Source organism: Staurois parvus, unplaced genomic scaffold, assembly GCF_062004578.1.
Source record: "Staurois parvus isolate SC_StPar_1 unplaced genomic scaffold, SC_StPar_1.0 ptg000688l, whole genome shotgun sequence".
NCBI lineage: Eukaryota > Metazoa > Chordata > Amphibia > Anura > Ranidae > Staurois > Staurois parvus.
This window is the reverse complement of record NW_028318484.1, coordinates 125,125-150,570: the sequence shown is the minus strand read 5'-3', so window position 1 is coordinate 150,570 and position 25,446 is coordinate 125,125. Positions and strand designations below refer to the sequence as shown.

The window sequence follows — 25,446 nt, the reverse complement described above, 5'->3', positions numbered from 1 at the left end:
TCCAAAAAGGTAAAGACTACTCCAAATTGGCTACTATATATTTACATTCCTTTAATACCACATGCCTGGATCACTACTTAATTACCACATGCATTTAATTATTTATTTCCTTCCATGAATTGATTTAACCCCATTCTATGCGGTATTTACCAAATGTTTTGACTGTTTTGGGATAATACTACAAAATGGTATAGTGAATTGACAGTTTCATGATCGCATGCGATATTTAAGGAAAATGTGTCAGATCACCTACTGTAAATACCACATGCGATCTGCTTTTGTGAATGGAGCCCACAGACCTTTATTTTTGCTATATAACTAACTTACAAATTTAAGATAACAAATAAGGATTCTTATTCTGATGGGTTAAGCTTTGTGAGTTGAGACTCTATGTAATAGCTGTGTATAAAACCTGTTGCATTAGCGAATTATATAATTTGATTACTAACATCGTTATTGATGCACATACGTAACAACACATTTTATACAATGCCATCTGCACTCCCACTGCTTTTCTAAACACTGCATAAGCATATGGATGTTTGGATGGGATACTGAACACCAGTTTTAAAATTGTTGCCAAACTTGACCTTCCTCCAAGGAAAAAAAAAATCCAGAAGTGGAATGACTTAAACTTTAAAAACAGAAACAACCTGACTTTGTGCAAGAGAAGCAGGCAGACTGTGCAACATCGATAGCTTACCATGATTCCACTAATATTTGTGATCGCATTTCATAATTTTTATGGATACTGTCAGTTATCTGGAAAAGGTAAGTCATAACATCTCATGCATTGTATAAGCTCAGCTTGCTCATTTATATGATTTTTTAAAATATAGTCTACATTTTTATGTGAATACATTACAATATTATTTAATTGAAGTAAACTATTTTCTCCATGATAGGAGGAAACGAAAATATGGTAAATAAAGGAGAAAATAAAAAGTAATACCAACTTAATTTTAGCCTTGAAATAATTCTTCATAACATATTATGGCTACACTTTTAAGCATTTCTAGACAACCATAGTCACTCTTCTTGCCAAGTATTTAGACATTTGTGAAAACAATATTTTTCTATAAATATATTTATCAGTGTTGCATGTTGAATAATTGCTCTCTATAACTTACAGCTCATCATTTCAACTATGTAAACATAATATAGAACAAAAATGTTTAATTTGTTTGTTATGGCTGTCTTCACTAATGCAAGATTGCAATTAAAGGCATGAACTGAAGGAGGTGTGCAATTGAACCAAATGACTGCGTTTGGTGAATTTACATGTGGTACAATGATACATGTGCCAATGATACAAGCCGTTTCATGATATTTAAAACACAATACACAGACTTATGTTAAAACAGGAATCTTAATAATATATCAGGAACTAATAAAACTGACTGTCATGTCACTGGACAGCCTAATACATCTAGCTAGAGCCTGAAGCAGCAAATGATATTAGGTTCAACTGATGCAGAAATCACAAGAATATTCACAGGAATAAGAGTCTTTATTTTCAGACATAAATGTAGTTTTCAAATAACAGTTAAAGTATAAATAGGGGTAAACTTTTTTTTTTATAGTTTTGTTCTGTTTGCTATTGTCATCAAAAGTAGAAGCAAAAGACAATCCCAAATTCTGTATTGTTCCCAGTACAGGATTAGAGGGAAAATCATTTAATGGGAATAGCAGTTCCAGTGACACTAGTGACAAAAAGGAATTCTGTCACTTTGGAAGAATTTCCTCTAACTTCCTTTTTTGGCTATAGGACAGGAAGTGAAGGGAAACCATGAAACAATGATGGCAAAAAAAAATTATAGGGGTTATACCCTCACCCTAAAAATTAAACGTTTTTCGTTTAGTTGTACTTTAAATAAAATAAATATTTTCATCCTTGGATTTTAGCTTTGTGAAATGAGCCTTTTTAGTTTCTTGGGGAATATATTTATATATTAATATACTTCAGACCTATATTTGTCTGCCTCTGTATTAGTGACATAATTTATCTGAATACTGTACTTTTGTTGTTGTGACAGTAACCTCTGTTAAAGAGTATTTGCCTGTTGACAATAATATTGTGGGTGTTCAGACTTAGATATATGAATTTACTTTAAAATGTGGCATACAATGTGGCCTATTTTAACCCAATCAAAATGCCATCCCTCTCTATCTGCACTGTATAGAAATAAATACCGGTACACTCGATTAGTCAAGTACAATTTTTATATGGCTGCCCAATACAGAGTTAGGAAAGTATGGATTTCAGTGGCATAAGCCCCTTTTATGTAACCTACAGCCAAGATCTTACAAATTCATTGGAAAAACAGAATATTAAATAAATGTTAGAGCACAAGCAGTGTATTTTGTTCATTCAACCTAATGTAAATTGTTGAATGTTGTTTTAACTTTGACCTATCATAAATAATATTCACTGTCACCCACAAAACCTACAGTGCACACATTAAACCCTGCCAACAACGTCATACCTAAATTATTGACTTAAAAAAATTAATCCTTTTCAATTCTGTATTTGGTGTGGTATGGTAGAAAAACCACCTACACTGCTGCGGGATGAACAAGTTGATTTGGGACACCATGTAGTTACTAAATGGAAATATTTCGTTTCTTGGGTATAAAAATCATTATATAATGTATTACAACAGTTTTTGCACTTGATAAATGGATTTTAGTGTCTGGTAATATTTTGGGTAATTGCTTCTACATGAACTGAGTTGTTAAATACATACAAAATCATTTATTTAGAAAAGCACATTTTTAAAAATTAAATTAGCTGAGCTGCTGTTAAAATGATATAAAGGGCTTTCCGTCATCTGCACTATAAACGGTGATTGCTCCCACTCTCTGAACTGCACTAAGTCAAACAACTTTGCATCATGGTAATATTTTCTGGTAATTTTCTACCCAGTTATGACATGTCTATGAGAAAAAGTTACTGCCCAATGACTACATTAAGTAGAATATAGTGAGATGAGCCATAGTACTGAACACTTTTGGTAGAGGAACACCTAACACAGCAATCTTGGTCCCAATTTAAAAGGTTTCCCATAGAAAGAAGCACAGAAACTACAAATGTTATACTGCAACAGAGACTATAGTCCTCACAGCCAATTGATCTAACACTACCAAAGCCTCAAAGAAGAGAGAGTCCCAATCTCCAAATACACGTTAGCTAGTTTTATGTCATACATCAATACAGTGGTTACAATTCTCCAACTGACTGGAGTTTCAAAGACTTTATATTCACACAACATGATACTCACCTTCCTCCAAAATTTTAAAATATATCAGGCATAATCATCTAAAGAGGGTCCTCCTTGGGGATTTCGCGAGATTCACAATCATACAGTATAGTAATATCAAAAAAATCTCTGACTAGATATGGTAATGATGGCCATGTTTTATTCATTCCACAAAGCAAGCTTAGAATACAGATAGTAAAAAAAAGATAGTCTGGAAACAAATCGGATACAAAGACATTAACAATCTGCTACTTTTGAATTAGCATTTACTGAATAAGTAGGTTGGATATCTGATAGTTGTTATAGTGATCTCCACTTGCATCTGGGTCCTGTGCTGAGTAGCTTCTCTGCTACATTCTTAAACAGGAGGTCAGCTGCTTGGCTCAGGTGCCATTCAGAGAATGCATTATATCTAAATGAATGTGAAGTGTTCTCCTATTGGATGAGGTGGAGTGCATAACATCACAACACTACCTCATCCAATTAGAGAAAGCTTGAATTTGAATGCAGTTATATATAACTTCCAGGTGGATTGGCCAGGCATGATATATGTTGGACCAATGTAACTTTGTATAAAATATCCATACCTAGAATTCTTCTTTAATGTGAACCTGTGTTTTCTCATGCGGGGCACAGCAACATGTTCACTTTATTTCCCCCTTCCAAGTAGGAATACCATCCTTGCTGCTCATTCAGCCATAGGGAATGAGGTAAGACAGCCCTATGCAAGTTTAAGTGGCATACTTACTCAGATGGGTGTCCCTGTCCCTGATAATAATGGATCAATCACCATACACCAATGGATGCTGTGTAGTCTTTCTTAAACCGATGTCAACTTTGCCATTTTTATCCTCCTGTTACACTGATTAACTTTCAAAAGTTCCCAGGTATGTTAATGAGTCTGAGATTTTGGGTGAGCCAGGATCACTGTTGTGAGTGGAGCGTGTCTCTGTGAATTGGGAGCTTTAAATGCACAGCATATACTGTGCCAACATAGCGGCAATGGTTTACTAGTGAAGCACATAGAGTGTGGAACCAAAGTATTGGGATAACAGTGGCGAACAATAAAATGACCACAGTGGCATTAATTTGGACACAGTAGGTAAATAACACAACATTAATTGAGTGTCTACATGTTGAAATTAAGCCATAATTGAGTATACAGTACCCTACAGCATTATGAGAAACATGTGAGCAATAAATCAAAATCACAAGCACATCAGCACTGTGTCCACTGAAAATGATTTCAGCATGTTGGCAGCTATAGCAATGCAGAGCAGTGTTAGAGCAAGTTAGGTTTGCAGTACTAATGGAACTCTACATCCATCAGCTCAGCTGATCAAGAATCAACTGGCTCTGGAACTGCACATGTGTTTAATCACTTGCCCTCCAGAGGATTTACCCCTCTTCCTGACCAGGCCATTTTTTGTGTTACGGCATTGTGTTACGTTAACTGACAATTGCGCGGTCATGCAATGCTGCACCCAAATTAATGTATGTCCTTTTTCCCATGAATAGAGATTTCTTTTGGTGGTATATGATCGCCTGTGCATTTTTATTTTTTAAACATGTCCAGTAAAAAAAATTTAAAAAATCAAATTTCATCATAAATTTAGGCCAAAATGTATTCTGCTTCATGTCTTTGCTAAAAAAAAAATCCCAATACGTGTAAATTAATTGGTTAACGTAATTTTTTTTTTAAATTTATTTTTACGAGTAATCAGCGACTTATAGCGGGACTTCGGCAGGCATTCTGACACGAATAAAAAGCACTGACACTGTACTAATGGCACTGACCAGGAAGGGGTTAACATGTGGGGCGATCAAAGGGTTAACTGTGTGCTGTTTTACTGTGTGCTTTCAACTGTAAGCACGCTGCTTTGCATGGCAGGAGCTGTCAGGGGAGAGAACTGTATTATTTACATACAGTTCTCTTCCTCCTTGGGTAATGCTCCTCGATCACTTGGTGCCAGCGAGTAATCACCAGCCGGGGCCCAGTGATTGACAGCCGATGCCATGAATAGTGGAAAGAATAGGGCATATTGTAGCTAACTGCATATCCACTGAACCACCCAAGGGTTAAGTACTAGCTTATATAACTATTGTATTAGTTAATTATGTGGAACTGTATCAAATGCCTTGCTGAAATCAAGATAGCCTATATCCGCAGTACCACCAAACATTAGTCCAAACATGGTCCAAAACATTAGTGATATAGTCAAAGAATTCAATTAGATTCAGTCTGAGATGATCTGCCCTCAGTAAAGCCATGCTGCTTTGGGTTCCAGCAAGTTGTGTATTTTTAAGTGATCCGTTATCCTTCTTTTCAGGAGTGATTCCATTAACTTGACTAAAATCAATGTTAAACGTACAGACTTGTAATTGCCAACTTCTACTTTACTACGCTTTTTGTGGATAGAGCAATATTAGCTGTCTGCTAGTCATGGGAAACTTCTCCTGTTAGAAGAGGATGATTAAAAATGGTCCAACAACTATACCTCGAAGTTCACTTAAACCTCTGTGATGAATACTATCAGGGCCCATTGCTTTATTAATCTTTAACAGAGTCAGTTCCTCTGCTACCTCTGTCTCCAGAAATCTTAAAAATGAACCATCATTACTAGAACCAATATGATTCCCCAATTTGTTATTGCTAGTACAATTTATTTCTGAGAAGACGGAACAGAAGTAATTATTCAGATGGTTTGCTACTTCCAGGTCTCCTACACTATATTGCCAAAGGTATTGAGAAACCCCTCCAAATCATTGGATTCAGATGCTCCAATTGCCTCCATAGCCACAGGTGTATAAAATTAGGCACCTAGGCATGTATACTGCTTCTACAAACATTTGTGAAAGAATGGGTCACTCTCAGGAGTTTAGTGAATTCAAGTGTGGTACCATACTAGGTTGCCATCTGAGCAATAAGTCCATCCGTGAAATTTCCTTGCTACTAAATATTCCAAGGTCAACTGGCAGTGGTATTGTAACAAAATGGAAGTAACTGGGAACAGTAAAATGACAGAGCAGGGACAGAGCATGCTGAGGCACACAGTGCACAGAAGCAGCCTACTGTCTGCAGAGTCAATAGTTAAAGACCTCCAAACTTTGTGTGGCCTTCAGATTATCACAACAGTGCATAGAGAGCTTCATGGAATGGGTTTTCATGGCCGAGCAGCTGCATCCAAACCTTACATCACCAAGTGCAATGCAAAGCGTAGGATGCAGTGGTGTAAAGCAGTGGAGACGTGTTCTCTGGAGTGACAAATCATGCTTCTCAGTTTGGAAATCCGATGGACGTGTGTGTTTGGTGGTTGCCAGAAGTTTGGTACTTGCTTGACATCATTATGCCAAGTGTAAAGTTTAGTGGCGGGGTGGATTATGGTGTGGGGTTGTTTTTCAGGGGTTGGGCTTGGCCCCTTAGTTCCAGTGAAGGGAACTCTTAAAGCGTCAGCATACCAAGACATTTTGGACAATTTCATGCTCCCAACTTTGTGAAAACAGTTTGGGAATGGCCCCTTTTTGTTCCAACATGACTGTGCATCAGTGCACAAAGCAAGGTCCATAAAGACATGGATGAGCAAGTTTGGGTTGGAAGAACTTGACTGACCTGCACAGAGTCCTAACCTCAACCCAATAGAACACCTTTAGGATGAATTAGAATGGAGACTGCGAGCCAGGCCTTCTCGTCCGACATCAGTGCCTGACCTCACAAATGCACTTCTGGAAGAATGGTCAAACATTCCCATAGACACACTCCTAATCCTGGTGAACAGCCTTCCAGAAGAGTTGAAGCTGTTATAGCTGCAGAGGGTGGGCCAACTCAATATTGAACCCTATGGACTAAGACTGGGATGTCATTAAATTTCATGTGCGTGTAAAGGCAGGTTTCCCAATACTTTTGGCAATATAATGTAAGTGTTGTGCCCAGTTTTCATTTTAGTGATCCCATTGTATTTATTCTTTCCATTACTGATGTACCTAAAAAACGGTTTTGTCTCCTTTCTTAATAGATTTAGCAATTTCCTCCTCTTTTTGTGCTTTGGCAGTACTGATAATGTGTTTGGCCTCCTTGTCTCTATTTTTATACACATTTACTTCTACTAATTTGCTTGACATATAATCTGGTTGCCACCAGGATGGTAGACTTTAACAGTGTCCACTGCATAATGATTCCAGTTATTTTGCTCCCAACCTTTCATCTAATTTTTTAGAAATTCTCCAATTTCAGCAAACTTTTTTCTTTAGAACTCTAAAATGTCTGTTTTTGTATATGACTTTTTCAGTTCTTGTTTTATCAAAATAAAAAACATTGGTGATTACTAGGAACTCCCATTTTCTCAACCTCAGCATCAGACAATCAATTCCCATTTGTCAGTACAAGGTCTAGAATATGATCACCTCAGCATGGACTTTTTACTAACTGTTTTAGAGAAACTCCATAGTATTTTGTATTTTATTTGTTGGGTGAGTGGAAGCCAATGGAGGGATTGGCAGAGAGGGTCAGCAGACACTGAACAGCTAGTAAGGTGGGTGAGTCCAGCAAAGGCATTCATGATGGACTGAAAGGGGGATAACCAATGTAAAGGTAATTCAATGAGGTGGGAGTTGCAGTAATCAAGATGAGAGATAACCAGTGAGGGAATCAGAAACTTTGTGGAGTATAACCAAAGAAGGGGCATAATTTGGAGATGTTGTGGAGGTTGAGGTGGCAAGATTTGGACAATGATTGGATGTGGGCCCTAAAGGAGAGTTCACAGTCCAGGACTACACCTAGTACCCTGGCATGTGGGGACAGGCTTATAGAGGTGCCATTGATCTCGACAGAAAAGTCAGGCAAAGGGGAATATGAGGGAGGAAATATTATGAGCTTGGCTTTGGATAGACTGTTTGAAGAAGTGGTGTGACATCCAGACTGATATGTCTGTCAGTAGATTAGTGATGTGGGAGGAGATGGATGGAGTGAGCTAAGGGGTAGACAGATAGATTTGGGTATCATCAGCATAGAATATATAACTCCAGTATAAGTTTTCCACAGACGTCTTACAGAACAGTCTATAGGAGAACAAATGAGGACTTACCAGCTTGGGGAGAGGGCACTGTTTGGAGGATCTTCCTCCCAAATACCTGATCCTGGCTAGACAAGAGATCCAAACCATAATGGCATATGAACGTGGAAAGATTACACTATGTAGCTGCTTTACAATGTTGTGGTGGGGTGGTACCAGCCTCTATTCCCGGTAAGTTACCAAAATGCTCATGGATTGGTAATTCACCAATGAAACAGGGTCAGCATCCATGACTCTGTAGGCTTCTACAATACACTGTGTGAACAATTATTAGGCAAGTGAGTATTTTGACCAATCATAATTTTTATGCATATTGTTCAAGCTGTATAAACTTGAATGGTTATTATATTTAGGCATATCAAGTGATGTGTATTTGTGTAATGAGGGAGGGTGTGGCCTGAGATCAACACCCTATATCAAGGTGTGCATAATTATTAGGCAGCTTCTTTTTATCAGGCAAAATGAGCCAAAAAAGAGGTTTAACTGACTCTGAAAAGTCAGAGTTTGTAAAATATCCTTCAGAGGCATGCAGCACTCTTGAAATTGATAAGATATTGGGATGTAATCACAGAACCATCAAATGTTTTTTTTGCAAATAGTTAACAGGGTCACAAGAAACGTGTTGAGAAAAATTATGTAAGTTAACTGCAAAAGATTTGAGAAAAATCAAACGTGAAGCTACCAGGAACCTATTATCCTCCAGTGCTGTCAAGCTACCTGGAGTGCCCAGAAGTAGATGTTCTATACTCAGAGACATGGCCAGGTTACACTGAAACCCGACCATCACTGAACAAGACACATCAAAACTGGGCCAAGAAATATCTGAAGACAGATTTTTCAAAGGTTTATGAACTGATGAGATGAGAGTGACATTTGACAAATCAGATGGATGGGCCTGTTGCTGGATCAGTAACAGACACAGAGCTCCACTTCGATTCAGATGCCAGCAAGAATGGAGGTGGGGTACTGGTATGGACTGGTATTATTAAAGATGAGCTAGCTGGACCTTTTTGGGTTGAAAATGGGCTCAAAATAAACTCCTAAATCTACTGCCAATTTTTAGAAGACACTTTCTTCAAGCACTGGTACAGGAAAAATCTGCATCTTTCAAGAAGGCCATGATATTTAAGCAGGACAATACTCCATTGCATACATCAAAGTATTCCTCTGTGTGGCTAGCCAGTAAAGGCCTTAAAGATAAAAGAATACGTACATTGCCCTCTTCTTCACTTGACCTAACCCTATTGAGAACTTGTGGGCCCTTCTTAAACGGGAGATTTACGGTGAAGGAAAACAGTACACCTCTCTGAAAAGTGTCTGGGAGGCTGTGGTTGCTGCTGCACAAAGAAGTTGATCCTCAACAAATCAATAAACTCAGAGACTCAATGAATGGAAGGCTTATGACTGTTATTGAAAAAAAGGTTGGCTATACTGGTTTACTTTAATGCCAGAACTGTTTATTTGTAAATTTTGAGTTGTTGGTTTATTATTCTCACTTTAACAGATAAAAACAAACAAATGAGTTGGGAAAATGTTCATTTTTCATTTAACTGCATAATATTTCTGCACAGTTGCCTAATAATTGTGCACACATGACCCTGTAGACTTCTACATAACAGTAGCAATTTTATTCCAACAGGCAAAAGTGAATTTGGAGGTATGTTTCCCTTTGTGGCTGCCTGCAACAAATATGAATAAAGCATTAGCCCTACAGAAGTTTGCCACTGTGTTTAGGTAGGCTAACCGACATCTCCTAACATCTAATAAAAAATGGCCTGTTACAGAAAGTTGGTAATACAACATCCTGTGGAATATGCTACTTTGGGAAGGAACACAGGATCTGTCTTCAAAATTATGCAATCTTCCAGAACTGACAGGAAAGCTTGAAGTTCACTGATTCTACAAGCTGCTGTTACCACAGCCAGAAAAATGATCTTCGAGATTAGATATTTTAAATTCAGGTGAAATTTTAGTTATTTGGAGATTTGGATGTATCCGAATTTCTGAATCACAATAGTAACAAATTTCAGCGAATCTGAAATACATTAATTATAATTAAACTAATTATCGAAGTTTGAATTTGAAAATGAGCTTCAAATCAATTTTGAAAATAAGCTTAAATTTGAATATGAGTTTGGTATAAAAATGCAATAAGATGATTCCTACTTAGTCTGCTTTATAAAATAGAATAAAGCAGAATAGAATATAAAATAATAAAATAGAAAGGAATAGAATATATTAGAATAGAAAAGAATATTAAAAAGTAGAATATATTAAAATAGAATAGAATAAAATAGAGTGAATATTTGTTCTATTCTATTCCTTTATTTTTTATTCTATTTTATTCTATTCTGTTCTAGTTGATTTTATCCTTTTATTATTATATCCTTTTCTATTATTCTATTCTATACAGCAGTTTAAGTCTGGATTATCTTATTTCACATTTATACCTTACTGTATTTATAGCAATAGGTTTCCATTTCGAATTAATTTCCAAATTCGAATTAATATCAATTATTTTCAAATAGACTATAAAATAAGGAATATACAAAACAAATTTGAATTAACAAAACTAATTCCGAAAATTAATAATTCTCACATAATGAATATGACAAAACTAAACTGAACGAACGAATCTGAAATAAATCAAAATGAAATTTTCCGTTGTGCACATCCCTATTGATAATACTTCTTAAGACTAACAACAAATCTCACTTAAAACACATTTTAGTCTTGATTTGAAAAGTCTTGAAATTAGTCGATCTTCCAGAAGAAATTTTGAAGAGATATGCAAAGAACTGCCACCTGCACTTTCAGTGTACTTGGAGCTAAACCCTTGTCTGCCCGATCTTGAAGGAATTCCGAAATTGAAGGAGTATCAAACAAAAAATGATCATCCTTAGATTTCCAAGAATTGAAATTTCTCTACACTTTACTATATATAGTTCTATATACAGTGGGGATCGAAAGTTTGGGCACCCCAGCTAAAAATTTGTATTAATGTGCATAAAGAAGCCAAGGAAAGATGGAAAAATCTCCAAAAGGCATCAAATTACAGATTAGACATTCTTATAATATGTCAACAAAAGTTAGATTTTATTTCCATCATTTACACTTTCAAAATAACAGAAAACAAAAAAATGGCGTCTGCAAAAATTTGGGCACCCTGCAGAGTTAATATCTTGTACTGCCCCCTTTGGCAAGTATCACAGCTTGTAAACGCTTTTTGTAGCCAGCCAAGAGTCTTTCAATTCTTGTTTGAGGTATCTTTGCCCATTTTTCCTTACAAAAGTCTTCCAGTTCTTTGAGATTTCTGGGCTGTCTGTCACGCACTGCTCTTTTAAGGTCTATCCATAGATTTTCAATTATGTTGAGGTCAGGAGATTGTGAAGGCCATGGCAAAACCTTCAGTTTACGCCTCTTGATGTAATCCCCCGTGGATTTCGAGGTGTGTTTAGGATCATTATCCATTTGTAGAAGCCATCCTCTCTTTAACTTCAGCTTTTTCACAGATGGCATCAAGTTACCATCCAAAATTTGCTGAAATTTTATTGAATCCATTTTTCCTTCTACTCGTGAGATGTTCCCTGTGCCACTGGCTGCAACACAACCCCAAAGCATGATTGATCCAACCCCATGCTTAACAGTTGGACAGAGGTTCTTTTCATTCAATTCTGTGCCCCTTCTTCTCCAAACAAACCTTTGCTCATTCCGGCCAAAAAGTTCAATTTTAACCTCATCGGTCCTCAGAACTTGTTTCCAAATCGCATCAGGCTTGTCTATATGTTCATTTGCAAAGTTCAAATGATGATTTTTGTGGTGAGGACGTAGAAGAGGTTTTCTTCTGATGACTCTTCCATGAAGACCATATTTGTACAAGTGTCTCTTTATAGTAGAATAGTGTACCACAACTCCAGTGTCTGCCAGATCTTTCTGGAGGGATCGTGCAGTCAAACGTGGGTTTTGAATTGTTTTTCTCACAATCCTGTGAGCTGTTCTGTCTGATATTTTTCTTGGTCTTCCAGATCTTGCTTTAACTTCCACTGTTCCTGATGACTGCCATTTCTTAATTACATTCCAAACAGAGGATATTGACATCTGAAAACGCTTTTACACAAAGCGTTTACAAGCTGTGATACTTGCCAAAGGGGGCAGTACAAGATATTAACTCTGAAAACGCTTTGCTATCTTCTTATAGCCTTCTCCAGCTTTGTGAGTGTCAACTATTTTCAGTTTAAGTTTTCTAGACAACTGCTTAGAAGAACCCATGGTGCTGATTGTTGGGGCAAGGTCAGATGAGTCTGGGCATTTAAAACCTTTGAGATTGACATCACCTGGTCTTCCCAGACGATGATTGAGAACAATCCATGACACTGGCAGGTCTCAGCTTTGCCAAAGGGGCAGTGCATGCTATAAATTCTGCAGGGTGCCCAAACTTTTGCAGACGCCATTTTTTTGTTTTCTGTTATTTTGAAAGTGTAAATGATGGAAATAAAATCTAACTTTTGTTGACATATTATAAGAATGTCTAATCTGTAATTTGATGCCTTTTGGAGATTTTTCCATCTTTCCTTGGCTTCTTTATGCATATTAATAAAAAATTTTAGCTGGGGTGCCCAAACTTTCGATCCCCACTGTATATTAAATATTTAGTTACAACTAACAAGCAGGGTCCTATCAACCTGATCTGACAAATTTGTAGCTTTTAGGATATCTTCTTCAATAATCAAGCAGCCAGGTTCAAGGTATGTACTCAACGGTGCAAGACTGGCTCTTGTGAAATCAGGCCCTGCCTGGTTGGAATTACCCATGGGGGAACACTATACAGTGAAAAAAGAAGAGAGGACAACACTATTTTTAGCCCAAAGGGAGCAATCAGAATTTAATTCATGTCCTTTTGGGGAAAATTTTGAAGAACCCAAGGAAGAAACTTGATAGAAGGGAATGCACTGTAACCTTGGTCTTCTCTGGGGCCTGCGACCATCATTAAAAATAAGGATGGCATTTCCTTCCATCCTAACTGCACCCTATACCTAATGCCCAGGAGTGAAAAATAAAATATATTCTCCTAGTGGTCTGTCAACTGGAAACCACTAACAAAGGACCCTACTACAAAACCTCAACAACATACAGGAAAAATCAGCAGTAGGAGACCATCTTCCTATCTGTGAAGTGCTGATGCCTGCAGCTGTGAAGAGTCTATACAGCCACTCGCTCCTCTTCTACTGCTCGTGCAGCCTATGATTTGAGTGCAAGTTGACTAGCTCCAACAAAGCTCTAGTTTTCCCTTCTGTGCCAGAAGGAGGCTGAAACTGAAGCCACTGGCACCCGGGGATGACATCACATCATCCAAAAATGATGCTGCCATCTTTTAGGAAAAGGACCTGCCCACAAGCCAGAAAAAGGAACATATATTCTCTCTTTCCATCACGTAAGCATGGTACAGCACCCAGCTGGCCACTGTGCAACTGCACGCCTATGAAAGTCCTCACCAAGGGGGTGTACCTGTCAAGAGAGTGAAGACCCTCATTGGGCACAGAAGAGGGGATGAAACCAGGTTTCCTCCTGCTTGTAACAAGAAAGGATTCAACGAGCATCAATTTTACATGTGCTACCCTTTGCCAACAGGCCAGGTAACAGACTTGAGGAAAGCTGCCTGTCAGCCTCCACCAGGACACCCTTAAAGGCATCCCCCACCAGGTTACAATCAACATGTCCCCTTCAGACGGAGGAAACACAAAAACTGGAGTGAGCTCCTGAAAGACTTCCTTTAACTTTTGACCTGGCAATGTATTTACTGGCCTAGTGGGAGGAGATCTATATATCAAAGGCTGTCCTGCAAGAAAACTGGGGAAAGTGATGAACATACTTGATCTGGTCAGCCTCACTGAAAGTATTAGAGACAGAAAGTCAATATTACCAGCCAGGCTAATTACAGTTTCAGGAAGTTTACAGTTTCAGGTTTGCAAAGGTGGCCTACATGCTATTTCCCTGACACAAGTTTTAGTACTTTTCATGGAAAGTTATAAATTTCTATCAGCCTATGAGAAACGAAAACTGGCCTGTGTGTTTCTCAGACTTGAACATTTTCAGAATATTTTATTACAGAAATAGCAAATGAAATAAAGGAAAAATCAAACAAAGTGAAGCAAAATGAGAAGCCATGATTTTAGTCTTTAAAAAATGCCTTCATAGACAAAATGTAAGAAGCTGGATTGTTTGCATATTTAGATTTGTGTTTTTTGTACTTACAAACACCATGTTGCCTCTTTCATGTGGTGTGCAAGGCAAATTCTTTATGCTAGCTATTTTATAGAACCAGTTGTTCAATTAAACAATGGAATCAACAGCATTTGTTTAAAAAATTCATTTATGACAAATCTGTCACACACCTTGGCAATTCAAACTGAACATATGATAAAGAAAATCAAAGACAGAAGATACTTTCAGTGAAATCCAGATATTAAAGTATAGGGGCAGCACAGTCTTTACATGTTTAGCACAGGGTCAGGCAACCCCCACACTAGTGCCAGAGCATCAAAGACTGCACCCAAGGGGTTTCCTGGGAGGCCCAGCTCCCAAACAATAAAGCTGTCCAACCAGAAAAGTTTAATACTCCTGCGCTTAGAGAGTAGGCCTAAAAAGGTTAGTAGACTGCAGTCATGTCTTGGCCCTCATAGGATGCACTCGCTGCCCTCACAAGACTGTAGGAGTCTAGAGGCACTGCAATAACAAACAAACAGAGGGCACACTGGCCTAGTGCATTATCCTTAAAATATGGCTTTAATGTATAAAATGGTAAATATTATACCTACAAAATGGACTAAAGTACATGTTCATCTCAGGAAAGCAGCACAATACAAACCGCAAAACATCATGATGTCATGTGGTGACAGAACGATGGAATCTCAACAGGCTGGTGCATTTTGAGGACTTATTCTCTTCCTCAGAGCCCACAAGACTGTTGGCTGCTCCCAGACTGATATATGGTGTATGATGTCAAACTCACCAATCAGTCCAGGGGTGTTTCCAAACTGCCTGTGGGTGGGGACTAACCCTGTGTATTCCATAAAACTAAGTGACAGCCCCTATATGTATTTCTCTTACAGACTGTAGGGAGCATGAATAAACCCAAAAAAAGGACACCATCCTCCAATCTATCATATTCGGCCTCTGACTCTTACCATGTGGGCTCCTGTCTGGAGCACAAGCTCACATGGAAATGTGGGCTCTCTACCTGCCCCAGCCCCCACCTGCAATTCAAGCATCCGGCCATACTGAAGACATGTGGTGATCATCCTCTGGAGCAATCTCGCCGACATAAGGCCACTTCGGTATAATGACAGGACTCCAAACAGGGAGTGCCCGACCGCCACAGATCCCCTATGCAACAGAGCACTCCAGCTTGGAATGCATATGCTTCGCAGAGGGCGTGGAATTGTGATGCTTCTGTCATCCCTTTGGTCATTTCATGCAACTCACAGTAGGCAAGACAGATGTAAATGAAGAAACACATATGTGAAAATCAATAAGAACGTAAAAATAAATAGTGAAAATATATAAATGCATATAAATATATACATTATGTGTGCATGTGTGCACATTCGATAGATAACAGAGCAACCTATTGAAAAAAAAAACAAATGCATTCCTGTGTAATGCTAAATAAGTCAGAATAAATACATGTAAAGTGTGCAAATACGTGTAGGGGGCTAGTTACCTAAATGGCACGTGGCTGGATAGTCAGTGCAACATGCATGTCTGCGCACACACACGTGCATACACCCATACCTGTCCCACAACATGGAATCAATAATGGGACAATGGAATAAATGGGTGCCCCCTCAAGGACCACTGACTGGCAAATATGGGAACATGGATGCAGCTACAAGGTCCAAAGGTTACCCATAATGTTGGAAAATATACGTTAATAAATAAATAAATGCAATCACCCTATCTGCCTTGTTCGCTTTGTTCATCTACCTGAAAAAAAACAGAAAATGGAAGATAGTGCCAAATTAAAGGCACCACAATGTTTAAACAATAATGACATCATAGTATAGTAAGTAAAAAAATTATTATATAAAACCTCTAAACTCAAATACACAAAACACAGGGAAAAAGTAGCCCACAATCGAGTGTGGTCAATATATGACTCACTATAGAGCCCCATGGATCTCTAAATCTTCATTGAGGCCTTCAGGGGCAAGGGACCCCAAAGTAAATATCCAGTAGGTTTCTCTTGTACATAGTTTCCGGAACTTCCTACCATTATCAAGATCGTCACCGACTGATTCCAAAAACTCTCATACCCGTAGGGTCACTATTGTGCTTTTCCTGGAAATATCTGGATACTAAGTATTTGTCTCGTTTGTTCTCCTTTTTACAGATATTTATACTACATTTGTGCTCATTTAATCTCACTTTTAAAGGGCGTATTGTTTGACCAACATAGAGGAGACCACATGGGGAAATGAGTCCATATACAACGTGTGATGTACTACAGTTAATAAACTGTTTGATTTTATAAATGCGGCCATCCCTCCCTACTACCTCTTTCTTGCGGTGCCACATGTATCTGCATGCCCCACAATTTTTAACTCCACATTTATAATTTCCCATTTGGTCAAAGACAGTAGACCAAGGGCCAGGACTATGCTTCCCAGTAATATGGGATTTCCAAATTCTGCTGGGTGCAATAAAACTCCTAAGATCTCTGGGTTTCCTAAACACAATATCCGGTCTCGGGGCCAGAACGTGGCCTAAAACTGGATTCTGTTTCAGAATTTTCCAGTTTTGCTGGAGAATGCATTGATTATCAAATGCCTTGGTATTATATCTTGTGCAAAACCTGACCTGGTTCGTATTTCTAGATATAGCACTTCTGCTTTTATATTCTGCCCAAGTGCAGTAAAAGTTTCATCTAGATATTTCTGATAGGCTTCCTCTACAGTATATGCGGTGCAGGATACCGGATACGTTTTTCCAAGAACTTCTTTTTGAGTATCTCCCCTGTTCCTCATAATCCTTCCTCCTGGTACAGGTCCTTTTAAATCTACAAAATTGTCCGAAAGGTACCTTTCGGATCCACCACGGATGATGATTACCACTCTCATGTAGATAGGAGTTGCTGGCGCTTGGCTTAAAATGCGTCTTGGAACATATACTCCCATCTGCTTCTACTCGTAGTTCTAGATCTAGAAAGGCTAAATGGTGTTCATCAACTTCATGCTTAAATCCAACACCAAACAGATTGTTTTTGCAATGTAGTAAAAAGTCCTTCAGCTCAGTGTCAGACCCATTCCAGATGATCAGAATATCATCTATGTATCTGGCATACAAAGCCAAATTCTTTCTGAATGGGCCCAAATGTACTCCTCTTCCCAGTATCCCATGAACAGGTTTGCATAACTGGGTGAAAATCTAGCACCAATGGCAGTGCCTCTGATCTGTCTGAAGAAGTCTCCTAAATAGAAGAAATAAGAGTCAGAGGCCAAATATGGATATGGGACAAGCAATACTTGCAATTGGATAAGGGGTAAGCCAGATCCACTTATTTTTGATGAATACTAGCATGATTATTGTTATATTTAATTGTTTTATCATGGATTACTTTTAGATTGCATGATGGTGTCATTTTTTGTGGGTCATTCATGCTCCCTACAGTCGGTAAGAGAAATATATATAGGGGCTGTCACTTAGTTTTATTGAATACACAGGGTTAGTCCCCGCCCAAAGGCAGTTTGAAAACACTCCCGGACTGATTGGTGAGTTTGAGATCATACACCATATCAGTCTGGGTACAGCCAACAGTCTTGTGGGCTCTGAGGAAGAGGATAAGTCCTCAAAACGCATCAACCTGTTGATATTCCATCGTTCTGTCACCACATGACATCATGATGTTTTACGGTTTGTATTGTGCTGCTTTCCTGAGATGAACATGTACTTTAGTCCATTTTGTGAGTATAACACTTACCATTTTATACATTAAAGCCATATTTCAAGGATAATGCACTAGGTCAGTGCGCCCTCTCTGCTTGTTATTGCAATAAAGCTGGCCAGTGTCTGCATACAGAAGAGGCAGCGTGGCTGGTGCCCGCCCACCTCTATTTCCGCTGGTGTTGATTCCAGCGTTGTGCTCTGCACACTGAAGCTGAATCGAGTCAGATTCCCCAGGCTGCTTGTTCTCACTTTGAAAGGGTAATTATATTCAGTATTGTTCCTCCTCTGTGATACAGCACTCTTTTAGCCTGAGCCGGCTCATGGCCAGGCTTTTCTGACATAACAGCTATTGGTAACTACTAGTTTAGGCTACATTCACAGGAGCATGCAGCCACAGTGCGAATGGTAGTGGCAGGAATCTGTAGATTCCTGCTGCTGTTTTTGACACCAGTGAGCAGTTAGCTGCAGCCACCAAGCCTGGATAGTACACTATAATGAAAGGTTACCAGGTGCTGTAGCTATCCGTGACTGTTCACAGTCACTTTTTGTGCATTCAGTAAAGAGGTGATTCTGGCGCATAGAGATGAAGTTATATATGGAAAATATAAATGTATATAAACTAATGCAGTAGATGGCAATGACATAAAATGTATAATATTCATAAGTGCACAAGGAGTCTATTAAAAGTCTCTTAGGCAATCAACCCAAAGGTTATCACAAATTAGAGGCAACCATCCTTGAAGCACAGATGGTTCTATATGCAAAGACAAAATAAAGGAAACAACCAGCCTGGAGTGCACTGGCAGAAGTGACGTCACCGGAAGAAGCGGAGAGTCAGCAGGATCTGAAGATACAGACATGGGACAAGCAGGCTACGCATTCAGAGCCTCTAGCTCCTTCTATTGGCCTATTGGTGCTGGGAGAGGTTTCAGCTAATATAGGAGACGCTGTCAATCGTGGGACAACATCGCTCAGCAGGGATTTAAAGGTGCAGTGCTATACAGAAAAGACATTACTAATGTGGAATACAGTAAATAATATCGGCGAAGCACTGATGTTATAAACAACATTAAGAATAATAATAAATAATAATAAAAGAGGAATTAATAAGGGAATTGGTAATAATAACACATAAAAGTGTCTATACACTAATAATGACAGAGTATGTATGGAACTAAAAATGATCATGAATAGGAACTGCAGTAATTGGGACTCAGTACTATTGCATGTTACAGAAGGTGTTGTCTTGACTGGAGCATTGGCTAATGTTCATTTCTGGAGCATCTATGTGGAGATGGCTTGGTTCATTTATGCCAGAAGGTGCAGGAATTGGGCTGATCTGGGCTGTGAAAATGCAGGATTTGGAGTGGGCTGCGGTGTGAAGGTGCAGTAATTGGGGTGATATGAGCTGTAAGGGTGCAGGAATTGGAGATAGTCAAAGGTGTGAATGTGCAGGTATTTGGGTGATCTGAGGTGGATAAATGCAGGAACTCAGACTGATCTGAGGCCTAGAAATTGGGGCTGATCTGGGTTGTAAAAATGCAGGAATTGGGGTGAACTGAGGTCTGGAGGTGCAGGAATTGGGAATGACCTTATGTGAAAGTGCAGAAATTGGAGCTGATGTGAGCTGTGAAGGTGCAGGAATTGGGGCTGATCTGAGGCCTTGAGGTGCAGGAATTGGGGCTGATCTGAGACATTGAGGTGCAGGAATTGACGTGATCAGAGTTGTGAAGGTGCAGGAATAGTGATCAGATTTCTGGGGATTCAAGAATTGGGGCTTATCATGGGGCCTGAAGGAGCAGGAATAGGGCTGATCTGAGGCCTGAAGGCACAGGAATTGGGGCTGATCTGAGGCCTGAAAGTACAGGAATTGTTGCTGTAGAAGTTGCAGGGTGATATGAGCTGTAAGGGTGCAGGAATTGGAGATGATCAGAGATGTAAAGGTGCAGGTGTTTGCTGATCTGAGGTGTGAAAATGCTGGCATGGGGACTAATCTGAGGCCTGAAGGAACAAGAACTGGGACTGATCTGGGTTGTAAAAATGCAGGAATTGGGGTGAACTGAGGTCCGGAGATGCACAAATTGGGGTAACCTGAGGTGTGAAGGTGCAGATATTGGGACTGATCTGAGGTGTGAAGACGCAGGAATTGGGGTGATCTGAGGCTTGGAGGTGCAGGAATTGGAATCTGATTTGTGAAAGTGCAGGAATTGGATCTGATATGAGGTCTAGAGGTGCAGGAAATGGGGTGATCTGAGATGTGAAAGTGCAGAAATTGTGATCAGAGTTCTGGGGGTTCAGGAATTGGGGCTTTTCTGAGGCCTGAAGGCACAGGAATTGTCGCTGAGTACTGGATTGTTAAGTTGTAGGAACTGGGGTGAGCTGAGGTGTGAAGGTGCAGAGAACAGAATTAATGTTAAATACAGTTTTCTAGAAATCATAGTCAAGTTTAAATCAGTAGCCAAAGCCATTATTATGTATATTTAATACACTTTTCTGCCCATTCCTATTCTTTTAGTCACAACTGTACTTTCCATTTGGATAGACATTTATGTGTAAAAAGAAAAACATTTTCTGGTTAGCGGAAGCGTTACTCTCTTAGAAAGCAACATAAAATTCCCATTATCACTGTCTCAATCTTCCTGTAGAAACCATTTTTAAACGCATGCAATAAAACTATGTAAAATGTATTTATGCCAAGAAAAACATTTTTAATGATACCCAAGGGGAAATCTCAAATATTTGATGGTACTTGCAACCAGTTGAACAACAGAACAGTGGTTCCTAACCTTCGGAATAATGCCAGAATAGCAATTATCTTGATAACTAAATTACAGGTTGATTTGCTATATAGCACTAAATTACATGGCTGCTTGAAAGCACTCACCAGATCATTAGTAATGTGCCATTATGCACTGTTCACTTGCAAACAAGTGGAAAGGAGTAGAAAAATAGATGCTGGGCTTAAATCAGCAATAATGTCTGCTGTAATCTGTTGTCTTTCTTGAATGTAAAAAAGCATAAAGGGCTACAGTGCACCTGCACAGTACCTCCAACTGTTTGTATGATTGCTCTTCAATTGTATAGGAACATATTTCACTACAGATTTGTATAGTATTGACCTGGAATTTGAACATAAAGTGACAAAAAGACTTTTGCAATATTTAAGTACTGCATTAAAAAAATCAGGAGTACGCACCTATATAGTGACTTGAGCCTGTGTACTAGCTAGTTTCTGCTGAATGGATAAAGTGTGGTTTGTAATACCTTGTAAATGTCAAAGTGGACTTATCATTAATTTACATTTCACATGAACCAAAAAAGGGCAGATGTCATCGTTACTAAATCATGTTTGCCCAAAATGCTATGGTTTTTTTATTTTCAATTGTTTTAACAAATGAAAATAAAAAAATTTAAATTAAAATAACCAGTTCCCCTTTAAACTCTAACACTTCTAGCAGCCTGTGTTTGTAAAAGCAAGGTTTTCAGCTCATTTTCCCACCCCTCTCTTATTTCCTGTGAGAGATATGTACCAGCTTGTAGCTAGAACCTTTATCTGCAGCTGCTATTCCAAGGTTATATTTTGCAGGGTTTAGAAAGCCTTTTGAGTGTATAGAAAGTGAAAGAAGGAATGTATGCATTGTGATGTAATCATTGGTATATATGCTTGTAACAAGTTTTCTACAACTCACTTAGCAGATGAGAGCATGAGCCATCTGTTGGGTCAAACAGCGCTGTTGATACTAGCCCCGTAACTTTCATCTTTGGGGGAACGCGTTTAGAATTTTTTCCCAAAATAGGCATGCACTCCTCCAAAAGCATAGGTGCCAGATACTAACGAGCGTTGCAATTGTCGCCATCTTCGGTAAGGGGGCTTATATGCCACCTGCCTGATGATCAGTAGCCCATGTTTGGAAATATAGAGAATTACATCATTGCCCATTTGGGCAAATACCAACTATAGTCTTGTATTACTGATCTCACAGGGAAAGTTCCCTATGCACATAAAACTGATCCAGGTCTGGGATCCTCTTAACGTGAACATTGGGCGCTGGTGTTTTTGGATGGGTGCACACTATTTAGGAAAACCCTCTCAAAGAAACATTCCCTTAATGCTGAAGGGAAGGCCAGCAGGTATAAACCTGGCAGGCAGCTGCATGTTTCCTGTCCCCTTGGCATGGAGATAAGAACTGGCATGCCTGGTGTTTCAGGCAATTTCTGGAGTTGTTTTAATTAAAAAAAAAAAAAAGTAAGTTCACCTCTGGGTCAAAATCTATTTTAAGTTGATCTCTCTCACACATGTATGAAATGCTGCTGAACAATGATGTTGCCAGCTCTCTACAGAATTTTCCTGGGACTCTGGGGCAGAGGGAAAAGCCATGATATGCCCTGGGTTCACAAGAAGTAGGTTGGATGTCATTCAACTCAAAAGTGGACCGATGGATCAGTAAGCCGGTGAGTCTTTTGGGGACAACACCATAGAAAAGGTGGGCATAGCAGCCAGAGCTGTGCTTTTATTTTTAAGAGCTGCTGGGGGTCTCCTTTTTTCTTTTTTTGCCCAAGCTAGAATTGGTCTTTAAAGGCAATGTATAGTATTTTGTGTATACTTTATGCTCTGGACTAAAACCTAATCTTTTTTTTAATTTCTTATCAGATAAATAGGAAATATTTAAATCTGAGTATTTCATATTTATGATTTTCAGCCAGCCAGCATTTTGAGGTATAGACTCCATTTCACATCTACCAGGCTAATCTTAGCCTCTCTGCTGAAAAGACAACATTGGTTTAAAATAGTAGTTCCATGTTAGATTACACACATACAGAGTATATGAGTTTGTCAGAGGAATGACTCCCAAATCCCTTCCCCACTCATGCAACTCCCACAGGTTTTTAAATTCTAAGAGACGGTCTGGAAGGATACAGTTGCAATTATGCTCTCTTTAGAAAACATACTGGAGAATTTATCTAAAGACACGCTTTAGAATTCTGTCATGTCTCCTTAACAAAAACAGGGAGAGCATGTGTTTCAGCACTTCTGCCACCCCTGTTCGCTAACAGTAATCCTTCCTACACATTGGTTCTACCAAAAGACCTAAAGTGAATGCCCTCTTAATGTACTAATGGCTAAAATAAACCATTATTATTTTAGGTGATGTTGGTCCTCAAATGCTTGCAGAGATGAAAGAAACCAATCTTGTGCTGAAAGACGTCCGGGAACTCCTAAAACAACAGGTAATTAGCAACTGTTTAAAAAGATATGAAATGCACAGATGCTAAACAATACATTTTAAAGTACATACTCATGAATTCCTATCAGAATCAATACAATTAGTACTAACGTAATAAATCTTTTTATGTGGACCACATAATTTGTATATATTTATGTTTTCCCAATATGTGAACAATATGTTCTGTTTAAAATGTTGCTTTGTGCATTATAATGTATCGCCTTAGAACTAGTCGGTCCAGAAAATGAGGTCACCTGTTGACTTGGTACCATCCACAGGCAGCTTAACTCTTCATTAAAAAGCACATCTGTTAAATCAAATGCAACTTTACTTCAGCTTATTGCAGTACAGAGGATGTCTTTCCAGTCTTGTGAAGTGTAAGAAGGCAATGACTTTGCTGAGTCCTGTCTCTGAATAGATAACACTGACTGAAGGAACATGGAATAAGTGGGGAGGGTCTAGACAGAACTAAACCAACTAGCACTAAATAGGAGGGGAGGTCAGACGAAGCTACTAAGATACAGGTAAACAAGTTGTAGTGGCCTAAAATGACAACTAGATGTCAGCATACTACAAAACAATGACAACCTAATGCACTTCAATACAGCTCAGATTACATGAAAGTGGGGCAGTATTGAAAAAGCAGTATTGAAAATTATATGAAAATGCAGCAGAACAAGCTGTGTTGAACTTCAGATTTAACACTTTACAACCACCCTATATCAGTTTTACTTATACAGGGCAGCTCTCCTGTGCAACATTATGTATATATGTGATTTTGCACTCATGCCTCATGTGGGCGCATGCGCTGCACTGGCAGATAGCTTCTGCTGTGAACTGTCACAGCAGAAGATGATCTGTAAGTCCCAGCAAACAGATCTTCACCGGCACCCACAGATCCTTGGGCCTATGTTTACATAGGCACAGCTCTGTTGTGACAGGAGAAAGTGATTGATCATGTCCCTGCAGAGCTGGGAATACGATCCATCACTTCCTCTTGTACCAGCGCCATCTAATATACACCAAGCACATACTGTAGCTAGGCCCACACTTAACCCTTTGATCACCCTAGATGTTAACCCCTTCCTAACCAGTGTCATTAGTACAGTAATCAGTGTATATTTTTAGCACTGATCACTGTATTAGTGTCACTGGTTCCCACAAAGTGTCAGTTCATGTAAAAATGTCCGCCGCAATATTGCAGTCCTGCTATAAGTTGCTGATAGCTGCCATTACTAGTATAAAAAAAAAATTTTTTAATTCCAGTACATGTCCCATAGTTTCTAAACATGATAACGTATGCGCAAACTATATGCTTATTGGGCTTTTTCTTTTAAGCAAAAATATGTAGCAGAATACTTTTTGGCCTAAATTTATGAAGAAATAGATTTAAAAATTTTTTTTATATTGGATATGTTTTATAGTAGAAAATAAAAAAAAATTCAAAATTGTTAATCTTTTTATAACGCAAAAAGTAAAAACCACACAGGTGATCAAATACCACCAAAAGAAAGCTCTATTTGTGGGGGGAAAAAAGACATTATTTTAGTGTTGCATAACTGCCGAATTGTCAGTTAAAGTAACGCAGCGCCGTATCGCAAAAAATGGCCTGGTCAGGAAGGGGGGTAAATCTTCTGAAGCTGAAGTGGTTGAAGGATAACTAAACCTTTTAGAGCTTGTTACATGTTACATCACCTGCAGAGTCTCAGTGACTCTGTGAGAGTGGTGGTAAATAAACTACAGATCCCAAGGAGCTGGAGTCTGCAGAAACAGAAAAATAATCTATGCATTTATTATTATTATTAAAGGGTGGACTTAGCCTTTATGTTTTTAGTGCAGGGCAGTGTAGGATGGGTAAAAAGCTTTTTCCAGGAAAAAAAACAAAACCTTTTTTTTTTTACATATTTCTTTTTTCATGTTTATCACACCTTGACTCTTCAGGCAAGACCA

General features: G+C 38.7%; 1 protein-coding gene across 2 annotated transcripts in view; it reads left to right on the top strand.

The window, feature by feature from the left end:
* Window positions 1-631: 631 nt before the first annotated feature.
* The window catches only part of COMP (cartilage oligomeric matrix protein), a 132,635-nt gene continuing 107,820 nt past the window's right edge, over window positions 632-25,446 (top strand). The window contains exons 1-2 of one of the 2 annotated variants that reach the window (XM_089652604.1): window positions 632-771; window positions 23,418-23,500. In XM_089652604.1, coding sequence (XP_089508730.1) covers window positions 705-771; window positions 23,418-23,500 — 150 coding nt within the window. In that variant the 5' untranslated portion in view covers window positions 632-704. Of the gene's footprint in view, window positions 772-18,511; window positions 18,530-23,417; window positions 23,501-25,446 lie in introns of those variants that run through there. The other variant, XM_089652605.1, reaches the window with a different exon arrangement.